General features: G+C 55.5%; 4 protein-coding genes and 1 long non-coding RNA gene across 10 annotated transcripts; 2 read left to right on the plus strand and 3 right to left on the minus strand.

Annotated features, from left to right (window-relative positions):
* Nucleotides 1–1,388: 1,388 nt before the first annotated feature.
* PSMB6 (proteasome 20S subunit beta 6) lies at nucleotides 1,389–3,428 on the minus strand. The gene is made up of 6 exons (XM_058703874.1): nucleotides 3,282–3,428; nucleotides 2,786–2,853; nucleotides 2,321–2,452; nucleotides 2,076–2,205; nucleotides 1,732–1,876; nucleotides 1,389–1,606 (listed from the first exon to the last, which is right to left on the minus strand). The coding sequence occupies exons 1-6, from the start codon at nucleotides 3,381–3,383 to the stop codon at nucleotides 1,464–1,466; spliced, it is 720 nt and encodes a 239-aa protein (XP_058559857.1). The 5' UTR covers nucleotides 3,384–3,428; the 3' UTR covers nucleotides 1,389–1,463.
* A 115-nt stretch (nucleotides 3,429–3,543) lies between these two features.
* Nucleotides 3,544–7,528, plus strand: LOC131497521 (uncharacterized). Of its 2 annotated transcripts, XR_009255001.1 has the most exons (3): nucleotides 3,544–3,710; nucleotides 6,715–6,769; nucleotides 7,293–7,528. It is a non-coding gene; the product is annotated as an uncharacterized LOC131497521 (long non-coding RNA). The 2 variants fall into 2 exon arrangements; XR_009255000.1 differs by lacking the exon at nucleotides 6,715–6,769.
* A 1,822-nt stretch (nucleotides 7,529–9,350) lies between these two features.
* On the minus strand, nucleotides 9,351–11,779 carry GLTPD2 (glycolipid transfer protein domain containing 2). Of its 2 annotated transcripts, XM_058703477.1 has the most exons (4): nucleotides 10,810–11,763; nucleotides 10,637–10,701; nucleotides 10,212–10,378; nucleotides 9,351–10,123 (listed from the first exon to the last, which is right to left on the minus strand). In XM_058703477.1, exons 1-4 carry the CDS (start codon nucleotides 10,913–10,915, stop codon nucleotides 9,586–9,588), a joined length of 876 nt encoding a protein of 291 aa, XP_058559460.1. In that variant the 5' UTR covers nucleotides 10,916–11,763; the 3' UTR covers nucleotides 9,351–9,585. The 2 variants fall into 2 exon arrangements, with proteins under 2 accessions (XP_058559460.1, XP_058559459.1); XM_058703476.1 differs by having other exon boundaries at nucleotides 10,637–11,779.
* Nucleotides 11,780–11,818: 39 nt separating this feature from the next.
* VMO1 (vitelline membrane outer layer 1 homolog) lies at nucleotides 11,819–13,804 on the plus strand. The gene is made up of 3 exons (XM_058703482.1): nucleotides 11,819–12,931; nucleotides 13,055–13,170; nucleotides 13,447–13,804. The coding sequence occupies exons 1-3, from the start codon at nucleotides 12,746–12,748 to the stop codon at nucleotides 13,742–13,744; spliced, it is 600 nt and encodes a 199-aa protein (XP_058559465.1). The 5' UTR covers nucleotides 11,819–12,745; the 3' UTR covers nucleotides 13,745–13,804.
* A 634-nt stretch (nucleotides 13,805–14,438) lies between these two features.
* On the minus strand, nucleotides 14,439–21,011 carry TM4SF5 (transmembrane 4 L six family member 5). 4 transcript variants are annotated; one of them, XM_058703481.1, is made up of 5 exons: nucleotides 20,637–21,007; nucleotides 15,660–15,740; nucleotides 15,185–15,321; nucleotides 14,888–15,002; nucleotides 14,653–14,741 (listed from the first exon to the last, which is right to left on the minus strand). In XM_058703481.1, the coding sequence occupies exons 1-5, from the start codon at nucleotides 20,808–20,810 to the stop codon at nucleotides 14,727–14,729; spliced, it is 522 nt and encodes a 173-aa protein (XP_058559464.1). In that variant the 5' UTR covers nucleotides 20,811–21,007; the 3' UTR covers nucleotides 14,653–14,726. The 4 variants fall into 4 exon arrangements, with proteins under 4 accessions (XP_058559461.1, XP_058559462.1, XP_058559464.1 ...); XM_058703480.1 differs by having other exon boundaries at nucleotides 14,819–15,002; nucleotides 20,637–21,006; XM_058703478.1 differs by having other exon boundaries at nucleotides 14,439–15,002; nucleotides 20,637–21,011.
* Between the last annotated feature and the right edge of the window lie 781 nt (nucleotides 21,012–21,792).

Consider the following 21,792-nt stretch of genomic DNA (forward strand, 5'->3'; position numbering starts at 1 on the left):
AACGTCCGACTCTTGACTTTGGCTCAGGTCACGATCTCACAGTTCGTGGGTTTGAGCCCTGCATCAGCCTCTGTGCCGACTGCGGAGTCTGCTTGGGATTCTCTCTCTCCCTCTCGCTCTGCCCCTTCCTTCCTCGCACACTGCCTCTCTCTCTGAAAACAAATAAACTTTAAAAATAATAATAATAAAATAAAACATTAAAAGAAAAATCACTCCGGTTGCTGTATGGGAGATTATAGAAGGGGAGCGTGGAAGCAGCAGGGCCACGGAGGGGGCTGTTGCCATCTGGCAGACAAGGCACAATGGTGGCTTGGATCAAGACAGGGGTGTGGAGTGAGCGTAGCAAACACAGAGTTGTCGAATCGCTATGTTGTGCCCCTGAAACTCAGGTAACATTGCTTACGGAAGAGCAACAGGCCAGTGACAGGAAGTGGGTGGGGAGTGCTCAGGCTCAATGCAGAGTATAAGGGGATGAGAGGAATCCAGGACGCCTTGAGGAAAGAGGACCGGGTAAACAGGTTTTGCAAAAAAAATCAAAAGTCGTCTATGGGTTATTTTAAGCTTGAGGTATATATATTTGGGATCAGAGGGCCTTCTCTGCTCTTTTCCACTTAATCCCGGACCTACCCACCTCCTCAGGAAGCCTCCCGTGTAACCTCCCAGAGTCTCCAGGGCAGGATCATATTCTAGAACAAAGTTTTCGAATGTGGTATTCAGTTCCCTTATCCACAGAGTGGAGGAAAGTTGAGGCAAGGCTGAGAAAGCCGGGCACTGCTAACAAGCACCCTTGAACTCCTTTTGGCCCCTGGCCCGAGTGGGCACAGACTCGGGGGGCCAGAGTGTACTCTCAGCCTCCCATCCAGGCGGCTAAAGACTGATTTACCATCACACCTCTGTGGGGTTCACAGCGGGCCCACAGGACTCCCAGGGGCCGTCCTCTCCCACCCACCCGACATCCGTCTTAAACTCTATCTGCAAACAAGGCCCACCTTTCTCCCCAAAGGCACCATAGCCACAGTGCTGCTCCTGGCAAGGTGAGGTGACAGAGACGGGTGTGGAAAGAGGGGACCGTGAGCCTGAGCCGGGGGCAGGCTGAGGGGAAGTAACCCCAGGGACAGTCAGGATTCTGAATCCCACCCTGCGCCTGAAGAGGGAAGGGGCCGGTCATCAGGTGGGAGCCTCCGTTTCAACCACACCTTGGTGCCCCAAGGACCCGGGTGTGGTGGGGGAAAGGAAGTGTGGGGGGATGGTCTGGAGAAAGAGGTTTGAAAACCACTCTCGCCAAGGTTTGTCTCCAACTCCCCCCCAGCTCAGAGCAGCGGTGCGGACAGGCGGGCGTAGGCCGAACAAGTTCAGGCCTGAGGTCAGGAAAGGAGGCTCAAAGCAGATTCTTTTTGACAAAGTGTTTATTGAATTTTACGTCGCTATGGGGTGTCTCTTATCGTATCCTAGAATTCTAGGAATCAGGGAGGTGGTACCGTGGCGATGGTGAATTTGGGAATCTGGTCCCCCAAAAGTACCCGCCGCTCCACCCCTGCCTCCTCGATGGCCGCCAGGCGGATCACACCTCCGCTGGAGCCGTCCCGTTCCATGGCCAAAGCGAGGGCTGTGAACAAACGAAGCAAGCTGGGGTCAGGGTCAGGTGCTGGGATCACTCCAAGGAACGGGGAACGTTGGCCTGGCTTGGATAAGAGGGTTGACGTTCACAGGCCCAGAAACCCAAGTTCTCACCATTGGCCGTGAATTGTAGACACTCTTCCTTGGTCATGCCTTCCCGGTAGGTAGCGTCGACATAGCCATAGATATAGGAGCTCCCAGAGCCCCCAATGGCAAAGGACTGTCTTACCATCATGCCCCCCATGGGCACCGAGTACACCTGCCAGACGGAAGGAGGAGAAAAGTCACCAGTCGTACCCTCTGCCATACACGTACATACGCCCGCCCACGCGGGTGGTCCGAGATGAGTGGACAGTAAGGGAGGTAGAGACTGGGAAGACAAACAGAAAATGGCTGCGGTGGGGACAGGACCAGAGGCATGGCTCCAGGGCTCTGATGAGGGGGTGGGGGTGTCTCACCTGCCCTCCTTCTTGGGGGTCCCAGCCCGCAATGATGATTCCTGCCATCAAGTCCTCCCGGTATCGGTAACACGTCTCCTTAAAGAGGCTGGCGGCTGTGTGCACCAGCGGAGGCTCGTTTAGCTCAATGCTAGAGGGGGAGGAGAGTGACAGGAGAGGCAGTGTCGGGATCTGGGAGTTAGACCATTTAGCATCCCAGGTCCCGACTCCCTTCAGATACCTGCTCCTCCCCTGCCCACAGGTACCTGTGGAAACCGAGCTGATACGTGACAGCATCAGCTACTGCCTGGGTATCTGCTGCTGAGCCTGAGCGGCAGCAGAAGATACGGTCGTGAATAGGGGTCAGCTTGTCAGTCACTCGATTGGCAATGTAGGACCTGCAGGACGGCAGAGCAGTGAGGGGGCGATCCCGCTGGCCTCCCACCTCCATCCCATTACTACCCACTCCAAGGGCTCAGAACAGGCATTCCGGCATTTCCTATCAGTTCTCACCCAAACGGAAGCTAGCCGGAGACCGGACTTTTGCAAACATTTCAGCCAAGGGGGAGGAGGGAAACTGGGAAGGAGTGGGAGCTGGAACAGATCCTTATCTCCAAGAAGGGAAGAAACCTCCCTTTCCCACGGTGGACTGTGGAGGGCAAGGACGGACTGCCAGGCAAGGAAAGAAGGGAGAGAGGGGATGACCTGCCACGCAGGTGTCCTGAGCTCACCCAGTGGTAGTTCTGGAGTCGGCTCCGAGAACCACGCCCCCTTCAAATTGCACGGCCATGATAGTGGTCTGCGAGAAACGAGAAAAGGGGTGAATCTGCGCCGCTTCCCATTATCCAGCACACACAAACTTTCAATGATCCCTCAGTGCGGTCCCTGGAGTCCGAAAGTCGTGCGCCACCGACCCGTTATCAAAAATCTCGTGGGGGCCCCAACACGCCGCAGAGTACCAGAATCCCAATCCTCAAATCCTCAGAGGCCCATCCCGGCCTTAACCAACCCCGCCCCCCGCCCCGTCCCGCAAAATGCCAGCGTTCCACTCTTCAGCCTCCCCTCCACCTCCCACCGCTCTCCAGCATCTTCAGGATACCTCTTTCCTGCTGGAACAGAGCGCACCACCTCCCGCCCCCGCCGCCAGTTCGCCGAGCCCCCTCAGCCCTCATCGTTCCACCGCATCAAGCCTCGTGCGCATCTCCCGAACCCCGGGTGCCTCCTCACCCCGGTGGAGACTTCCCGGCTTTCCCAGTCGGGGGCAATAGCCTCGGGACCCCAGGCTGGGACAGACCCCGCTCCTCCAGCGGATACTAAGGCGGCCGCCATCTTCCTCCTCAGCCACTGCCACAAAGCGACTGTCGTAAAGCGCTCTGTCACTCTCTCTCCAGTCGTGCTGTAAAGCCGTCTCCGGGCGCAGCGAAGTCACGGTTGACGGCGGAAGGGGAAAGAGTCGCGCAGGGACGGATCTTTTGCGACAGTGAGCGCTTGATGGCAGCGTGGTAAGCCGACCGGGCGAAAAGCGCCCCGGCCGGCGTGCGAGGCCTCCGCTTCTGCGCGGGACCGACTTACTGCGATGGGCGTCGCAGTTCAGAGTCTTGGAGACAGACGCGAGCGTGTCTGTTAGAGTGACAGCGCTGTTTTCATTTCTGTTAGGTATGGACGTCGGAGTATATACCAGGAGTGGCATTGCTGGCTGATGCAGAGACGACACTTAGCATTTCGAAGAACTGACAGTTTGCACAGCAGCTGCCACGTTTGACATGCCCGCCAGCCCTGTGTGCATCGTGACATTCCAACTTCCCCACATCCTCACTGCCTCCGTGCACTTTTAATTTTAGTCTTCCGAGTGGGCGTGAAGTGGCACCTTCTGTGCTCCCCCCCCCCATTTCCTTAATGATTGGCGATGTTGAGCATATTTTCATGTGCTAACTGACCATTTGTATATATTCTTTGGAGAAATGTCTATTCAAATCCTTAGCCCGTTTTATTTTTATTTTTTTAAGTAATCTGTACACCCAACTGGGGCTCGCAGAACCCAGAGATCAAGCGCTGCATGCTCCAGCGCCTGAGCCAGCCAGGTATCCCCAAATTGTGTTACCTTTTATGATTATGATTATGATTATGATTATGATTATGAGAGAGAGAGAGCCAAGGAGGGAGGGAGGGAGGGAGGGAGAGAGAGAGAGAGAGAGAGAGAGAATCTTAAGCGGACTCCAGGCTCAGCGCTGAGCCCAACGCAGGGCTCAATCCCACGACCTGGGCATCATGACCTGAGACAATATCAAGAGTTGGACGCTCAACAGACTGAGCTTCCCAGGCATCCTTGGGTTATCTTTTTATTGTTAAATTGTAGGGGTTCTTTTTTTTTTTTAATTTTTTTTTTAACATTTATTTATTTTTGAGACAGAGAGAGACAGAGCATGAACGGGGGAGGGGCAGAGAGAGAGGGAGACACAGAACAGGAAGCAGGCTCCAGGCTCTGAGCCGTCAGTCCAGAGCCCGACGCGGGGCTCGAACTCACGGACCGCGAGATCACGACCTGAGCCGAAGTCGCCGCTCAACCGACTGAGCCACCCAGGCGCCCCGGTTCTTTTTTTTATATTCTAGATACTATGCCTTTATCATAGTATATGATATGCCTTTATATATGGTTTGCAAGTATTTTCTCCTATACTTTAGGTTGTCTTTTCACTTCCTTCGTTGGTGTTCTTTGAAACACAAACATTTCAAATTTTGATCAAGTCTAGCTTCTCTATTTTTCCTTTGGTTACCTGTGCTTTTGTCGTTATATCCATGAGACCTTTGCCTAATCTGAGGCAACAGGGATTTCCATCTATGTTTTCTACTAAGAGTTTTGTAGTTTCCGTTCTTACATCTGTAGGTCTATGATCCATTTTGAGTTCATCTTTGTATATAATGTGAGGGAAGTAGGGGCCCAAATTCATTCTTTAAAAAAAATTTTTTTTAATGTTTGGACAGAGTGTGAGCAGGGGGAGGGGCAGAGAGAGAGGGAGACACAGAATCTGAAGCAGGCTCCAGGCTCTGAACCATCAGCACAGAGCCTGACATGGGGCTCGAGCTCATGAACCGTGAGACCATGACCTGAGCCAAAGTCAGAAGCTTAACCGACTGAGCCACCCAGGCGCCCCCCAAATTCATTCTTTTGCAAGTGGATATCTAGTTGTTCAAGCACTGTTTGTTGAAAAGACTATTCTTTTCCCTTTGAGTGGTCTTGGCAGCTTTATCAAAAATCAAATGACCATAGGGGTGCCTGGGTGGCTCAATCGGTTGAGATTCCGACTCAGGCTCAGATCATGATATCGCAGCTGACGAGTTCAAGCCCCACACGATATTCTGTGCTGACAATTCAGAGCCTGGAGCCTGCTTCCGATTCTGTGTCTCCCTCTCTCTCTGCCCCTCCCCCACTCACACTCTGTCTCTCTCTGTCTCAAAACTAAATATAAACATTAAAAAAAAAAATCAAGGGGCGCCTGGGTGGCTCAGTCGGTTAAGCGGCCGACTTCAGCTCAGGTCATGATCTCGCAGTCCGTGAGTTCGAGCCCCGCGTCGGGCTCTGGGCTGACGGCTCAGAGCCTGGAGCCTGCTTCAGATTCTGTGTCTCCCTCTCTCTCTGCCCCTCCCCCATTCATGCTCTGTCTCTCTCTGTCTCAAAAATAAATAAATAAAAAGTTAAAAAAAATTTTAAAAAAATCAAATGACCATGGTATACAATCTGTTTTGTATGTGTTTTGCTAGTATTTTGTTACAGATCTTTTTTACATGTATTCATATAATGTATTGTTCTGTAGTTTCTTGTTTTTTCTTGTAGTATCTTTGGTATCAGGGTAATCCTAGCCTCATCTAGGGAAGTGTTCCCTCCTTTTCTATTTTTAAGAGTTTCTGAAGGATGGACATTAATTTTTCTTTATTTTTTTTAATGTTTATTCATTTTTTGAGAGACAGAGACAGAGTGTGAATGGGGGAGGGGCAAAGAGAGAGGGAGACACAGAATCCCAAGCAGGCTCCAGGCTCCCAGCTGTCAGCACAGAGCCCGATGCGGGGTTCAAATTCACAGACCGCGAGATCATGACCTGAGCTAAAGTTGGCCACTTAACTGAGCCACCCAGGCATCCCATAATTTTTCTTTAAATGTTTGGTAGAATGCATCAGTGAAAACATCTGGGCCTGGGCTTTGTGGGAACTTTTTAAATTACTAATCTGATCTCTTTGTTTATTATAGGTGTACTCATATTTTCTGTTTATTCTTGAGTCAGTTTTGGTAGTTTGTGTCTTCCTAGGAATCTTCCATTTCATCTATGTCATCTACGTTGGCCTACAATTGTTGATAGTATTCCCTTATACTCTTTTTTATTTCCATAAGGTTGGTAGAAATGACCCCTCTATCATTCTTGATTTTCGTAATGGGAGTCTTCTTTCTGTCTTGGTCCAGCTATCGGTTGCCAATCCTGTTGATCTTTTGAAAGAACCGACTTCTGGTTTAATTGTTCCTCTATATTGTTTGTCTTCTAGTTCCACTCTGATCTTTATTATTTCTTTCCTTCGGCCTTTTTTTTAAGTTTTAGCTTGCTCTTTTTATAGTGTCTTAAGGAGGAAGATTCAACTAACGATTTGTGATCTTTCCTCATTTTTAACACAGACATTTACAGCACATTTCCCATTGAGAACTGCTTATGCTGCGTCCTTAAGTTCTGGTATGTTTTCTTTTCATTTTCACTCATCTCAAAATGTCTGCCCTGTGATTTCTCCTTTGATCCGTTGGTTGTTTAGAAGTGTGTTGTTTCATTTCCACATTATTTGTGAATTTCTCAAATTCCTTGTTGGTATCGATGTCTAGCTTCATTTCATTTTAGTTAGATGATATTCCATGACTTCAATCTTTTTAAATTTACTGAGACTTTTTTGTGACCTCACGTGTGGTCTCTCTTGGAGGATATGATACGTGCGCTTGAGAAGAATGTGTATTCTGCTGTTATTGTGTGGAGGGGTTTTCCCGTGAATCTCTCATACTCTTCTACATACCACAGCCGGGGCTGGTTTCTGAATTGAAAGACTGATCTAAATAATCCCCTGCTTAAAACGAACTCTGGAGATAAAGTCCTATCTCTAGAAGATAGCTTGTAAGGACCTTCTTGAACTTGCTCCTGATCACCTTTCCAAAATCCCATCTCCTCTTTACTTTTTAATTTTTTTTTAATGTTTATTTATTTTTGACAGAGAGACAGAGACATAGCATGAGCGGAGGAGGGGCAGAGAGAGGGGGAGACCCAGGATCCGAAGCAGGCTCCAAGCTGTCAGCACAGAGCCCAACGCAGGGCTTGAACTCACGGACCGCGAGATCATGGCCTGAGCCAAAGGTGCATGCTCAACCGATTGAGCCACCTGGGTGCCCCTTAATTTTTATTGTAGTAAAATATAAGTAACATGACATAAAAGTTAACATTTGAACCATTCTTGTCTGACTCAGTAGTATTAAATACATTTACACTAGTGGGCAACCTCTCTTTTATTTTTGACTCTGGGCTCTAGCCATCTGAACCGTTTCTAGTGCTGATACGTTCATTTAACAAAAAGCTATTCAGTGTCTACTAGGTGATAGGCACTGTTTAAGGCACTGGAGGTACACCAGGGAATGAAATGGACAGAAATTCCTTGCCCCATGCAACTTACTTTTCTCGATAGAGACAAAACAAAACAAATGAGTACAATACACAGCATATTAGATAGTGAATCATATTAAGAAAAAAAAAAGCAGGGAAGGGAAACAGGAAGTGTGTGTGTGTGTGTGTGTGTGTGTGTGTGTGTGTGTGTGTGTGTGTGTTGAAGAGACATTTGAGTAATGTCCAGAAGAAAGTAAGGAGGGAAGTCATTTCTCTATTTGGGGGGAAAGCATTCTGGACAGAGAGAATAAGTACAAAGATCTCAGGGCAGGATCATGCCCGAAATACTCAGTGAAAATGGAAGAGGTCAATTTGGCTAGCACACAGTCAGATCACGTAGGGCCTTTACAAAGCTCTTCATCATTCTCACCTGAAAATAGGATTCAGAAAATATCCTGCTCAAATTAAAATTTATTTTTTCATCTGAGTGGAATAGGAACCCATTGGAAGGTTTTGAGTGGGGAAGTGACATGAGAATGGGATCTATATTTAAGGGATCACTTTGGTTGCTCTATTGAAAACACACAATGAAGGCGGGGGGGGGGGGCTGGAAGGCTCAGTCCGTTAAGCGTCCAACTTTGGCTCGGGTCAGATCTTATGGTTTGTGAGTTCGAGCCCCACATGGGGCAACCTGCTCTCAGCCCAGAGCTTGCTTTGGATCCTCTGTCCCCCTCTCTCTCTCTCTGCCCCTCCCTGCTTGCTCTCTCTCTCAAAAATAAACATTAAAATAAAAAAAAAAAGAGAAAACACGCAATAGGGACACCGAATGTGGGACAGAGAGACAACTAGGAGGCTCTTAGGATAACCCAGGTCCTAGACAGAAAGTTGGACTTGACAAGGGTGAGTGTGGAATGGTCAGAATCTGACAGATTAGATGCGGGTATGATGAAAGGGGAACAGGAGAGTCAGGGCGACTACAAGTTTTTGGTTTCAGGACCTGGAAGAATGGAATGGTCATTCACTGAGCAAGGAAAGACGGTGAAGGGACTATTTGGGGGAGGGAAGGGGAGTAGAAGCTCCGTTTTGGACACGTTAGATTTGTTATTTCTCGTAGAGATGCAGCCAAAAATGGCTAATAAGTCGGTGTGTACAGACGATTCTGGGGTGCGGCGGGGAAAGTGGGCCGGGCTCACGACTGGAGACTTCCCAGTGTATGAAATCCGCCACGCTCACTATTGTTGCGGGAGTGACCGAGGAGTCTTTTAAACCCTACGTTATTCAGCTGAGCGCCCGCTCGGCTGTGAGGCCTGACGCACAGGTTTTAGGCTCTCGGTGGTGACAGGGGAGGGTGCCGTTTAATTCCCAGCGACGGGGAACGCGGGGAGAGGCGCCGTCCGGGAGGAGGCGCCTGGATCCGTGTTGGACGTGTTGCATCTGCGGGGTCTGCGGGCGCGTCCAGGAAGGAGCTGGCTGCGCGGGGGCCGGAGCTCGGCGCACAGGTCTGGGCCGGAGGCTTGGCACGCCGTTGGCGACTGCGGCCTTGGGAGCGGTTGAGACGGGGCCCCGGGGGAGCGTGAGTCTCCCGGCTGCCGGGAACAGGGATGACACATCTTCCCACATCCATTGTTTTCGATTTCCCTTAAGCGCCTGCCGTCACCACACAAGACGCCCCACATCCACGGCTACCAAAGAATGCTTTTATTCCCTACAGCTCCTCCCCGCCGCGTCCCGCGACCGCGGAGAGACGGAGGGGCTCGGCACCCACCCACCCCGCCGCGGGGCGGGCCTTCCAGACGTGGCGTCATGCGTGGGCGTGGCCGCGGCGGCCCCGCCCCTGGCCGGGCCCGGGTGGGCGGCGGGCCGAACGCGGGGCGCCCTCCCCACGTGGCGGGTCCCGACCGCGGCGGGCGTCAGGCCAGCCCGAGCAGCCCGCGCTCGGCCAGCAGGCCCTGGGTGCGGTTGTAGACGGCCTCCAGGGTGGCCGCCGCCCGCGCCAGCGCGGCCCGCGCCTCCGTCTCCCCGGCCCCCGGGCACGCCAGCCCGAGCCAGCGGCCGCGACCCGGGAAGGCGAGGAAGGCGAGGCGGGCGGCCTGGCGCACGAGCCAGGGGTGGTGCGGGGCCAGGGCCGTGCGGTACGCGTCGCCGCACTGCACGCCGGCGTCCGGGCCTCCGGGCGTCGCGGCCGCCACCCGGTGGAGGCAGAGCTGGGACCAGCGCAGCGCTCGGTGCAGCAAGAGCAGGGTCCGTGAGCCCGAGGACCTGGCCGGGTCTCGGGGGGCGACCCCGGGCCGCTCCAGCAGTCCCGCCCGCCGCTCCCACGCCGCCATGGCCGCCAGCGACGAGTAGTGCGCCGCCTCCGGGCCGTGCACCCGAGCCTCTAGGGCTGTCACCTTGGCGGAGGCCTCGTCCGTGGCGAAGGCGAAGATGGAACCGAGGGGAGTTAGGAACCTGTGGCGGGGGAAGAGCGCGGGCTGGAGAAGGGGCGGTGGAGCCGCTGGGGGACGGGCCCCGGGGGGCGGGGCGGGAGGCCGCTTACCTGACCAGCGCCCTCCATCCGGCCAGGTACTGCGACAATGCCACGTCGCCTTCGGGGTTCAGACTGGCGCGAAACGGCTCCATCACGCGGCCCAGCACCCCCTGGGGGCCCTCACACGGAGGCTCTTTCCACTTGGGGGCCTCCAGGGGGCCGGATTGCCGCCGGACCTGGGGATAGACAGGGGCGGAAGGGGGCGGGAGCAGAACCCCTAGCCAGCTGGGCCTCCTTGGCCAAGCAGCCCAGTCGGGCCCTGCAGAAGTTACTCCTAAGGTCTGGCTGGGATCTCTCCAGCCGCGCTCGGCTGCTGACGCGAGAGGGGAGACGAGGAGCAGGACCCGTCCTTCCCCAGACCCCCAGCCTGGTCCCGCTTCCCGCCATCAGGGTCCCGCCCGGAGTTCTCGGTCTCAGCCCTGTCCCGAGCATACCTGGACAGGCGGCGGTCCTTCGGGATTGCAGGACTGTGCCCAGGACCTGCACCCTGAGACGACGCCTGGAGAGGGGCGAGGCCGAGCGGTGAAGGCTCGACGAGGGGGCCTTAGGTCCCCAGCGCTTGGGTACCTGGTGCCTCCCAGGGCAGATGAAGGAAGGGACCACTCACGAAAGCTCCGAGCACAGAGATAAAGCAGCAGCAGCGAGAGGACAGCAAGAGGAATCGCGTGGCGAAAGCAGCGCCGAGACACCTGTGTCAGCAGCGCGACCCCCATGGCTGGGGCGGGGACCACCGCCCCCTCGCTAGCCCCAAACCAGTACCTGTCCCTCTGCCTCCTGGAGGCCAGAGAAGTCCGAGGTGCCCTGAGGTGCTAAGGGTTAATAATTAACCTACTAAGTCCCCTTCCCCTGTGCCCTTTGCTCCAGAGGACAGCATCTCTGCGGTGCAAAGCCGATGACTAGGATTTGGGGGATTCCCTAGCAACAAGTCTCTGCGTTTGCCTTCCGTGTAGGCCAGGTTGTAGTAAGAGAGGCTGGGCTGGGAACGACCCCCCCCCACTGAGCAATGATGTGGGCCCTACATCAGCACTGGCCCGAATCCCCACCACTGCACATTCGAATCCGAGGATTAAATGATAATGTACGCGCAAACACTGTAAGTGGAAAAACTTACCACAATTGCTTCATAAATCATAACCTATGAAGTTCAAACGTAGAGCACCTGGGATCCCGGAAGCACCCACTTCTAAATTCTCTATCCTGTCTCCAGGGGACCTGTCTTCTGGGTGCTTTATACTTTATCCAGCTTTATCCGGTTGCATTTTTGTGGCTTATTATTTTCTTTTAACTCCAGGTTGGTTCTGGTTTCGCTGGTTATTCGTGTGTGTGTGTGTGTGTGTGTGTGTGTGTGTGTGTGAGTTTTTAAAAAGTAATCTCTATGCCCAACATGGGACTTGAACTCATGACCCCCAAGATCAAGAGTCGCACTCTACAGACTGAGCCAGCCAAGCACGCACCACATCACACCACACCCACCCCCTGCCCCTTATTCTTCAAAACAAACCTTGTGAACTGTTTCCACATCCAGGCCCCGTAGTAGGCCTCAAAAAGACAAAAGTGCCTTCACAGAGCTCAAGATCCATTGGAAAATTTATCATCTGTTTCCTTGATTTTCTTGGCTGCTGTTCTATTTACAGCACTGAGAATATTGCCTGGGCCAAAACCACATTATTGGTATATAAATATATATTGAATAAACACAGGAAAGCGTGAAGGACAGGCACATTGGGTGGTGACCTCATGACAAATCAGAGCCATTTTTTCCCCCCAAGTTAGGAGTCCGCCTAGTGGTCATGGCGGAGACAACATTCAGGGAAAGGACACAGGAAGCAAGGGAAGAAACAGCCCCCCCCTGTTCTTAGGGGCTCTCAATCCCCTGTCTGTAAAAGTTCTTGGAATTGTTCCGGTCTGTGTATTTTCTTCTCGGGGGAAGGGGGACCCCAGATTCTCTGGGAGTCTGGGCCCCAATCACTAACAAGATCCTTTCTAGCTACCACAGTTCATGGATTCTTGCCCTATCTCTCCCTCGAATGCTCCCCCAAATCCTGGAGGTCAGGAGAACCCCCACCCAGCATTTCAGAGTCATTGCTTCCATCCCTAGACATGGGCTCCTCGCTTCCCAGTGTTGGAATGTTCCCCAGGTTGCTGACTGTGACCTTAGGCAAGTTGCTTGTCATTTCCAAACCCCACTGTGCTCATCTGTGAATAGGAAGGGTCATTCCCACCTCCTTAAAAGGGTTGTAAGGATTAACACACGCCTGCAAAACGCTGACCACAATTCGCGACCTATAGCAGAAGCTCTGTAGGTGGCGGTTACCTCAGCTGGTCCGCTCTCTCTGCCCCTCCCCCTCCCCCTCCCCCTCCAGAGAGGGGAGCCTCCGTCTCCCAGAGCAGAGAATGGAGTCTGCAGGGTTCTGGGAGCAGATTAGTTTCGGGTGTCACTTAATCCGGGAGGCCCTTCCGTAACCGTAACCGGAGACTTCACAGGGGCAGAGGTAGTATAAATCTGCAAGAAGGGGCCCAGCCCAGCTCTCAGAGGCTGCAGGATGGACCAGGGTGCCTCAGCCAAGCTGCTGCTGCTGCTGTGGGCCATCTGCTACGGACATGCAACAGCCGACCCCCTGAGCGGCTACACGTCGGTCATCGAGGCGGCCAACGGGGGACCCTGGGGCGACTGGGCCTGGCCTGAGATGTGTCCCGATGGATTCTTCGCCAGCGGGTTCTCGCTCAAGGTGGGGATTCAGGCTGAGATCTCTGAGGAGGGGGAAGATGCACATCCCCTCACCTCCCCACCCGCTGCTGGGGTACAGATGGCAGGGTTTTCACAGGTCCTTACCCTTCTCCTCCCCACTCAGGTGGAGCCCCCCCAAGGCATTCCTGGCGACGACACTGCTTTGAACGGGATCCGACTGCACTGCTCACGCGGGAACGCGGAGCGCAACACGCAGGTGGTGCAGTCCCAGTCCGGCAGGTGCGGGACGCGGGCCAAGGGCCCCCGAGAATTTGGATACGCGCTTCCCCTGCGTTACACACACACACACACACACCCTCGGGGCTAGAATGTCCCCCTGGGGCTGTGGGGCAGTGTCGACCTGGGGACTGGGTGGAAGACCTCCCTGGTCAGGTGCCCACACCCAACGCACCCCGGGGCGCGTAGCAACTGGCGACAAGTCCCCGCGTCCCCGGGGCTGGGAAGGGGGCGGGGCGGGGCAACCGCGGAAGCATCGCTTCTCCCCCGCCCTCGTAGGTGGGGCGCGTGGAGTGAGCCGCAGTGGTGTCCCGGCGGTGGCTTCCTCGTGGCTTTCTCGCTTCGCGCGGAGGCACCCATGGCCCCCGGGGACAACACGGCGGCCAACAACTTGCGCTTCCGCTGCTCCGACGGCACGGAGCTGGAGGGGCCCGGCCTGGCCTGGGGCGACTTTGGAGAATGGAGTAAGGCCTGCCCCAAAGGCGTGTGCGGTTTGCAGACCAAGGTCGAGCGGCCGCGGGGCCTCCGAGACGACACCGCCCTGAACGACGTGCGCTTTTTCTGCTGCCGGAGTTGACCGGGTCGCCCGCCCCGAAGCCAGTCCCACGTCTCGCTATTAAAGCTTCTCCGTCTTGGCTTTGGTCTCCTTTGTTTCGGGGGTGGAGGAAACGGCGTCCTAGTCTTCCTCCCAGCCCACCACTGGGCCAGGCCCAAATTCGGGTTCGGTGTGGGGAGTCCAGGCAGGCCGCTGAAAGTCACGGACCCACACAACCCAGGAAAATGCCCTTAAACACAATTTTGCGTGCAATTAAGGAAGTCCGTCTTTCTGAGGGCGTCTGCAGACACATCGCCCTGGTTAAGAGCCCAGACTGTTTCCTTTCGGAAGCACCAGTGACCTCAGATTGAGAAACTTCCGCCAAATTGGGTTCTACCAAACGCTAGGACACCTTGAGTTTTCATTTTCTAGGGCTTACTCTAGCTTGTCTTTTCCACATTCTCCTTTTCCCTACAAAAGTCAAAGAGTGGCTTTTGACGTAGGGATTTCCAAGGTAGGACCGTCACGCTTGCTTCTCTCTTGCCGGAACCCCCTGGCTATCCGGACGGTTAGGCCGTTCACCAAATTTCCGCTTCAAAATTTCACTTTCTCGGACTTCATCTTATTTCAAAACGTCCCTCCCTCAGCCACTACCTAGCCCATTACCGGCGTGTTTTTTAAAAAGGAAAGTCATCTATTGCCTTTGAAAAAACGTGCCCATCTCACTCCCCTGGAATGTGAAATTCTTTGAGCGCCTAGAACGTGCCTGTCTTGCTTACCACCGTATTCGGGGGCACGCCAACGGCTCAGTAACTACGTGTTAAGAAAACTTGCGGGGGCCCACAGAGGAGCGCCCCGAGGCCAGGCGTGTCTGGAGGCCTTGGGACGTCGTCCCCCCTCCCCCCCCCCCCCCCAGCGCATTGGGAGCAACCTGAGACGCGCATGCGCACGAGAGCTCAGAGGTTTATTCCAGGGCGGGGAGGGCCGGCGGCGTCCGAGAGCGAGCAGGGCGGCGGGTGGGGCCTCAGCAAGCGGCGCCCTGCGGGAAAGACGGGGTGAGGACGCGGCCAGGGAGCCAGGAGGTCCTCGCCCCGGCTCCCCCCCGCGCCGCCCCACCTCCTTCTTCCTGCAGTCGCCGCAGAAGACGCCGAGGCTGGCGTTCACCAGCTGCACCCCGCACAGCACCAGCTCCAGGCACGACACGAACACCAGCAGCGAGAAGAGCGTCACGTTCCAGTACACCACGCGGGGCGGTTCCTCGCACGCGTCCCACAGCGTGCGGTTGCGCAAGTAGGAGCCTCTGCGGGCGGGGCGGGGTCACGTGAGAGAGCGAGGGCACGTGGAGGGCCCTCCCCCAGCCCCGGCCCCGCGCAGGCGCCCAGCGGGGGTGGGGGGCGGCAGGCTCCTCGGTCCCCGCCGGGGTTCCCGATGCGGGTGGCAAAGGCAGGCGGCGAGGGGCGGCGGGGGCGCGCGAAGCCTTACGGGACGTCTTTGAAGTGGTAGTCCCACTGGCCGTTTATTAAGCATTTGGGTCCAGTTCGGAGCCCGACTCCCGACACCGAGAGGCAGTAGATGGCGCCCAGCATCCCGAAGGCCGAGGAGAAGACGGAGCGCAGCATCTGGATGCGGGGTGCGCGGCGCGGTGAGCGCGGCCGCGCCCGCCCCGCCCGTGCGCGCACCTTCCCTCGCCCGGCTCGAGGCTCGTGGAGAATCCGTCTCCCGGCGAGGCCCGGGGCTGGGCCTTAGCTGACCCCGCGGGCCCGCGGCCGCCGACGTCCCCGGGGCTCGCGGTCCCCACCGCAGGCCCACCGAGGCCGAAGCTGGCGGGGCGACGGGGGGGCGCGGTGGCGCCCGGGACTCCGCAGGGGAGCTCCTGTGGCCAGGGGGACCGTGGCCTCAGGTCACCAAGACCTGTGCAGAGACCCAACCCCGAATCCCGCCCTGATTGGGATCTTACCCTGCAACGATTTCCACAGCAGCCCGCGCCGCAGCAGCCCTTGCCCCCTGCGCGGACGGCGGCGATGCCGGGACACAGCACCTGTGGAGGAAGGACAGTGTGGCAGCCATCCCCCGCCCGTTCTCAGCACCTTCCTGCCTCGGCGCTCACCTCCTCCTGGGGGGGCTTAGGATGCCCTCAGCCCTTCGGACTGTAGGAAGACCTTGTCTCTGCTGCCCCTGCAGTGCATTGGGGCTCTACCTCAATTTATCATTATTTATGTGTCTACTTATCTGTGTTCACATGGCCTCCACGAGGTAAGGCCCATATCATGATGTCCTCTGCAAATCTTGACACACAGCAGGGGCCCTCCTGAACCGGAGTCAGGGGGCTTGGGGTTCATGCCAACACCCTCCGTGAATTGATTCATCTCTCGGTCTTCCAGACCCACCTCACAGGGCTGTTCTCAGGCTTTATTTAAAAAAAAAAAAAGTTTTTGGGTGGGAGGGAGGGGTGAGTGGGTGATGGGTATTGAGGAGGGCACCTGTTGGGATGAGCACACTGGGTGTTGTATGGAAACCAATGTGACAATAAATTTCATAATAAAAAAATATTAAAAAATGTTTTTAATGTTTGTTTTTGAAAGAGAGAGAGCGCGAGCAGGGAGGGGGCAGAGAGAGAGACACGGAATCGGAAGCAGGCTCCAAGCTCTGAGCTGTCAGCGCAGAGCCCGACGTGGGGCCTGAACTCACAGACCTCGAGATCATGACCTGAGCCAAAGTCTGCCGCTTAACTGGCTGAGCCACCCAGGCGCCCTGTCAGGACTTATTAATGAAATAACAGGTCTGCCTGATGTCAAGACTGGCTCAGAGTAAACGGTCACAATGACCAGAAGTCCCCTGAGCAGCAAGAAGGAATCGTGGTGTTGGAGGGTCTGGCGAGCTGGGATTATGGGGAAGGTGGAGGAGAGCGTTAGTGAATGCTCTGATAGGAAGTGTAGGGCTCCCCAACATACCGCCCTGGCCTTTTCTGTCTTCCTGTCTCCCTGTGGCCTTCGTCACAGAGCCCGTCCCCTCTCAGGGTGTCACCTGTCGCCTGGAACAGTACCCACCTCCAGCTTCAAATGTAACTGCTCAAGGATACGTTCATGTCAGTGTCTAGGTTTCAGCTCACCCCAGCCAGCCTCCTACTGACCTCACGATTTCCCCCCCAGGTTCCCCCAGTTCGCCTCCCTGTGACTTTTTGTTCATTTCCATCGGTGGAAATATTCTGTAGGTCACCCAGGCTGATCAACTTGAATCCTCCACACCCAGCCAGACCTCGAGTCTTCTCGCCTTGTCCTTTAATGGTTCTTGACTCTGTCTGTTCCTTGGTCTGCAGGGTCAGTCCCCAGCCCCCTCCCTCGAGGATGATGTTCTCAGCCCCTCTGCCAGGTTTCCTTACCTAATGTGCCTCCGCGTTGCCGCGCACTCCGCCGTAATGTTGCTACCCCCAGCGTAAACGCCTCTCCACGGGTCTTGGCTCAGATCCCTCAGGGTCTCCTCAGAGAGCAGCCCATCAAGGCTGAGCTCTAGAAGGCATTCGAGGCTTCGCACTTCGGCTCTAGCCTTATCTTGTTGCACCAGGCCGAGTTCTTTGCCCGGCACTCATCTCTGGAATTGCACAGCTGTCTGGATCTGTGCCTTGCGTGAACCAGCGTTGTGTTCCTCTCTCGGGGAGGGGCTGAGAGTTCAAGTTCTGTTGTCTCATCCGTAGGGACCTCATAGAAACACCCGCAGAATTGGATGGGCTTCCTGCCAGATGCCTCCTCTCTCCCCTTCCTAGGCTCTTGGCAAGTCTAGGGCCAGCGCTGGCCTCTTGGCTTAGCCTCTCTGGGTAGGACACTTGCTGGGAAGCTCGTAGATCCGAAGACATCTAGAATTGCCTCTGGGGTTTACCAATTTCGAATGACCTACCTGCTGGAGATTTTTACTTTTTTAGTCAGTGTTTGTTTCTTTTTCTCGTCTAAGCTCCTCTGTCTTAACTCTGTGCCTACGTCTACTCTGCCAAGAGAAGCGTCTTTGTAAGCATAGAAGGAAACGCCGGGATTATAGCTCGAATCTGCTTACTTGGCCACCGGCCCGTTCTCAGCCACTATCCACTCTCCTGGACAACTTCAGTGACCTCAGTCTGGTTCTGCTTCACCTACTGACTGTTATTCCACACGGGAGCCAGTGGTATCTTTTTTTTTTTTTTTTTTTTGGAGAGAGAGACCGAGCGCGAGTGGCAGAAGGGCAGAGAAAGAGGGAGACACAGAGTCGGAAGCAGGCTCCAGGCTCTGAGCTGTCAGCATAAAGCACGACACAGGGCTCGAACTCATGAACTGCGAGGTCATGACCTGAGCCGATGCTGGACAGTTAACTGACCGAGCCACCCAGGCGCCCTGCCAGTGGGATCTTCTCAAATCCAGCAGGGTATGGAGCTACTAATACTCTCATATTTTGCTGATGGGAATAAAATTGGTATACAAATTTCCGAAAATGCCTTGGCAAGATCTATTAGCACTGAATACTTGCATAGCTTAAGAATCAGCAGTTTCGGGGTGCTCCGTCAGTGAAGTGTCTGACTTCAGCTCAGGTCATGATCTCACGGTTTGTGAGTCAAGCCCCACATCGGCCTCTGCTGTCAACATAGAGCCCGCTTCAGATCCTCTGTCCCCACCCCTGCCCCTTCCCCCACTTGTGCACTCTCTCTCTTTTACAAGTAAATAAACGTTTAAAAAGAAAAAGATCAGCAATTCCACCCTTAAATATCCATCCAGCAGCAGTGCGAACGTAAGTTCACCTAACGACATTTACGGGAACATTTATAGCAGCGTTATTTGTAATAAACCCAAATTGGGAGCCTGTCCAAACATCCATCAACGGTAGGATGTTTAAATGAATTGTGGTATATTCACACACTGGAATGCACGAGAAATAACAGACTAGAACTCTCTATAATGATAGGAGGAGCCTCACAGACATATATTGAGCTGCAGAAGCCAGACACAAAATTACTACACCGTATGATTCCGTTTGTGTAAAGTGCTGAATGGGCCAAACCAGCCTGCAGGTCAGAAGTCAGTGTAGTGGGGACTCTTGTCGGTGGGGGGTAGCGCCTGGTGAGGGAGGCACGTCTGGGATTCTGGTAATGACCTGTGTCTTGGTCGGAGTGCTGGGTACATGGGCGGGTTCGCTTTGTAAAAACGCATTGAGCTGCCTACTAAGGATCTGGCCATTTAGCTGTAGGACTTAAAAAAAAATTCAAAAAATTTTTCGAAGGCTCAAAACAAGGTAAAACGTCCTTTACTGGTTTCCTGTTGACTTCATAATAAAAATTCACATTCCTCACAAGGGTGGACGTGCTCTGGCCGGTGCCCACGCCGGATCTCATCTCATTAAACCTCGGGTGCACTGGCCTCTCACGCAGTCAGAGGTGTAAGCTTGAGGCTGCGTACTTCCCAGTCCCCTGTCTGCAGGGCAGACTCCTCACTTTTGTCTTGTGGGTCGCAGCTCAGATGGCGTCTCATCGAGGCCTTCCTCGAAAATGCTATAAACAGGCGCCCGGCTGACTCATTCGGTAGAGCTTGCGACTCTTGATCTCGGGGTTGTGAGTTCGAGCCCCACATCGGGTTCTGTGCTAACGGGGTGGAACCTGCTTGGGATTCTCTCTCTCCCCCTCTCTCTGACCGTCCCCTGCTCTCTCTTTTTCTCTCGAAAATACATAAACAGTAAAAGAAGATGAAAGTGTGCTCTTGCCTACAGATGAAATTTAAAGGAGATAGTAGGTGATGATTAAAATGAAAAAAGACGCTGTGAACAGTGGCATTCTGCCTGCCCTCGGAAGGAGCCCTTCAGGACAGTGTCCTGCTTTCTTTCCTCGGTGAGACCTCCGATCTGAAATCCTCCTGCTCATTTGTTTGCTTTGTTCACAGACTATTAATCAAGCCCCTGTCGAGTCCAAGGCCCCGGACTAGGCACTCGGCACACAACAGGTGCCACACGGCAGCCAGCAAAACAGGCCGTCCTTGCTCTCACCGGGCTTCCCTCTCCCTTCCTCGATAGTGTGTGTCCCCCACCACGGGCCCAGCTTCAGGGAGAGCAGGGACTTGGCCTGTGTCCCCGTATTGTAGTGTCGCTTAGGAATGGCCCAGGGCCTGGAGGTGGGAAGAACGCAGCTGGGAGTGAACGTGGGTAGGGGGGCATCCTCGGTGGGGGGAGGGGGCTCCCCCAAAGCAGGCTGGTTGGATTGTGGGGAGGGGAGGGTGGGTGTGACACCGGGCGAGGGAGGAGTGTCACTGTGGCCAGAGAAACAGGCAAAGGTGAGCCCCGTCCCCGGGAGTTTCGTCCATCAGAGACGTGGGGGGCTGTGCTGGGGAGACCTCTGGTCTTCGGGCCCGTGAGGATGTTAAACTACCCTGACCTTCCAGAACAGGGAGGGCTCAGAGGATGGGGTCTGGAGCCCCCCCCCTCCCCCCACTTCTGACAGACACGGGGTGCCTTCTTCGCCACACTGGCCTGGGTTCTGAGTTTGTGGGGTGCAGGGTGGGCATCCGGGAGCACGGACTGGGCCACAGGTGGGATGACCCCCCTGCCACTGTGCTCCCGGCCCCAGTGTCCCCGCACCCACCCTCCGTGTCCCTCGTCATCCTGCCCAGATAACCCACTTTGACCCGGCACCGGGCCCTTGTAGGGAGGCGTCCTCAGCATCCGCTGCACCAGCAGGGACGGGGGAGGGGGGTCAGGGGGGGCGCAAGGAGCACGTCCTCCCTCCCTCCCTCCCTCCTTCCTCCTCTTTTCCCTTGGACCTTCAGCTCAGGACCCCGGGGCTCCTCCAGGACTCGCGGGTGCTCCGTTTCAGGGGGCAGAGGGGAGGCTCCAGGGCCCCACCACGCCGCGGCCACCCCTCCCCGGGCAGCTGTCCCCCCCCCCCCAACGATCCGAGCCCCGCAGAGTGGCCCCCGGGCCGGCCTCTCACCATCAGGCCCCCGCCGATGAAGCCGGCCATGAGCCACACTTGCAGGCTGAGGTGGCCGTCGGTCCAGGTGGTCTTGCCGCCCGGCACCAGCAGGAGGGCGTTGGCCAGGATGCAGAGCAGGGACAGGGGGATGAGGGTGAGGCCCACGCAGCGGGCACACTTCCCAGTGCACATGGTGGGGCGCTTTCGAGGAGAGCGGGTGAGTGAAAGTGAGCCGCAGGGACTCCCGGCAGAGGAAAATAATTCAGGAGCAAGGTACAAAGGTTGGGGCAGGGGTGTGGCAGGCGCTGGCAGGGAGAGAGATAAGGGAGAGCGGCAGGGGAGCCGGCAGAGAGCAGGCAGAGGCCGAGGGGCTGCTGCCGTGGGGTGGGGGGAGGCGGTGGGAGGTTGGGGAGCCTGACACAGGAAGTGGCCTGAGGTCAGCGTGTGCTTCCTCCTTTGGGTGCACACCTCTCTGCATCCCCCCCTCCCCCGTCGGCTCCCCGCCTGCTGCCGCGTGTGACAGCCCAGGCCCCGATGCCCTGATTCTGGGATGCCTCCCAGGCATAAGGGGTGTCGTGATGCCCCCGTCACTCGTGGTGGGTCGTGGGGATTCAACGGGACAGTGTGAGAAGTGTTTTGTAAGCAGGGATGCGCTAAGCAGATGTGCGGTGGCCCTGTCCTTTCCCGTGGTCCCCGGGGAGGGGCCCTCCTGGAAAGAAACTCAGAGGGTGGCGGGGGACCCTCGGTGTCCCCTCCACATCTCCTGCCACTGTGTGGTTATCAAGCCCTCCTCCTCCTGGCAAGGCCACCGCCTGTCTCTCAGGGTGGGACCGATTGATTAGAACATTCTATGCCTCCAGCCTCAGTGTTTGGGCATCGTGGGGAGCAGAAAGGAAAGCGTAGGCCCAGGTAGGATGTGGAGTGTGGAGGCGGGGTGACAGGACATCAGAGGGACACCCGAGAACATCACGCACACGGCCACACGGCCGTGTCCAGCCAGTGGCCTCTCGTGTGGCTGTTCCAAGCAGCCCACTGAAGCCACTAGAGAGGCGTGGACAGTGCAGAAAGCTCACTGCTCAGATGGATGCCAGACTCTGGGAGGGACTCCTCCTATTTATAAGACAACCGGATGGAGAAAAACCTATGAAGAATTTGCCTCTTGAATCAGAGGGTA

The sequence above is a fragment of the Neofelis nebulosa genome, chromosome 16, assembly GCF_028018385.1.
Source record: "Neofelis nebulosa isolate mNeoNeb1 chromosome 16, mNeoNeb1.pri, whole genome shotgun sequence".
Taxonomy (NCBI): domain Eukaryota; kingdom Metazoa; phylum Chordata; class Mammalia; order Carnivora; family Felidae; genus Neofelis; species Neofelis nebulosa.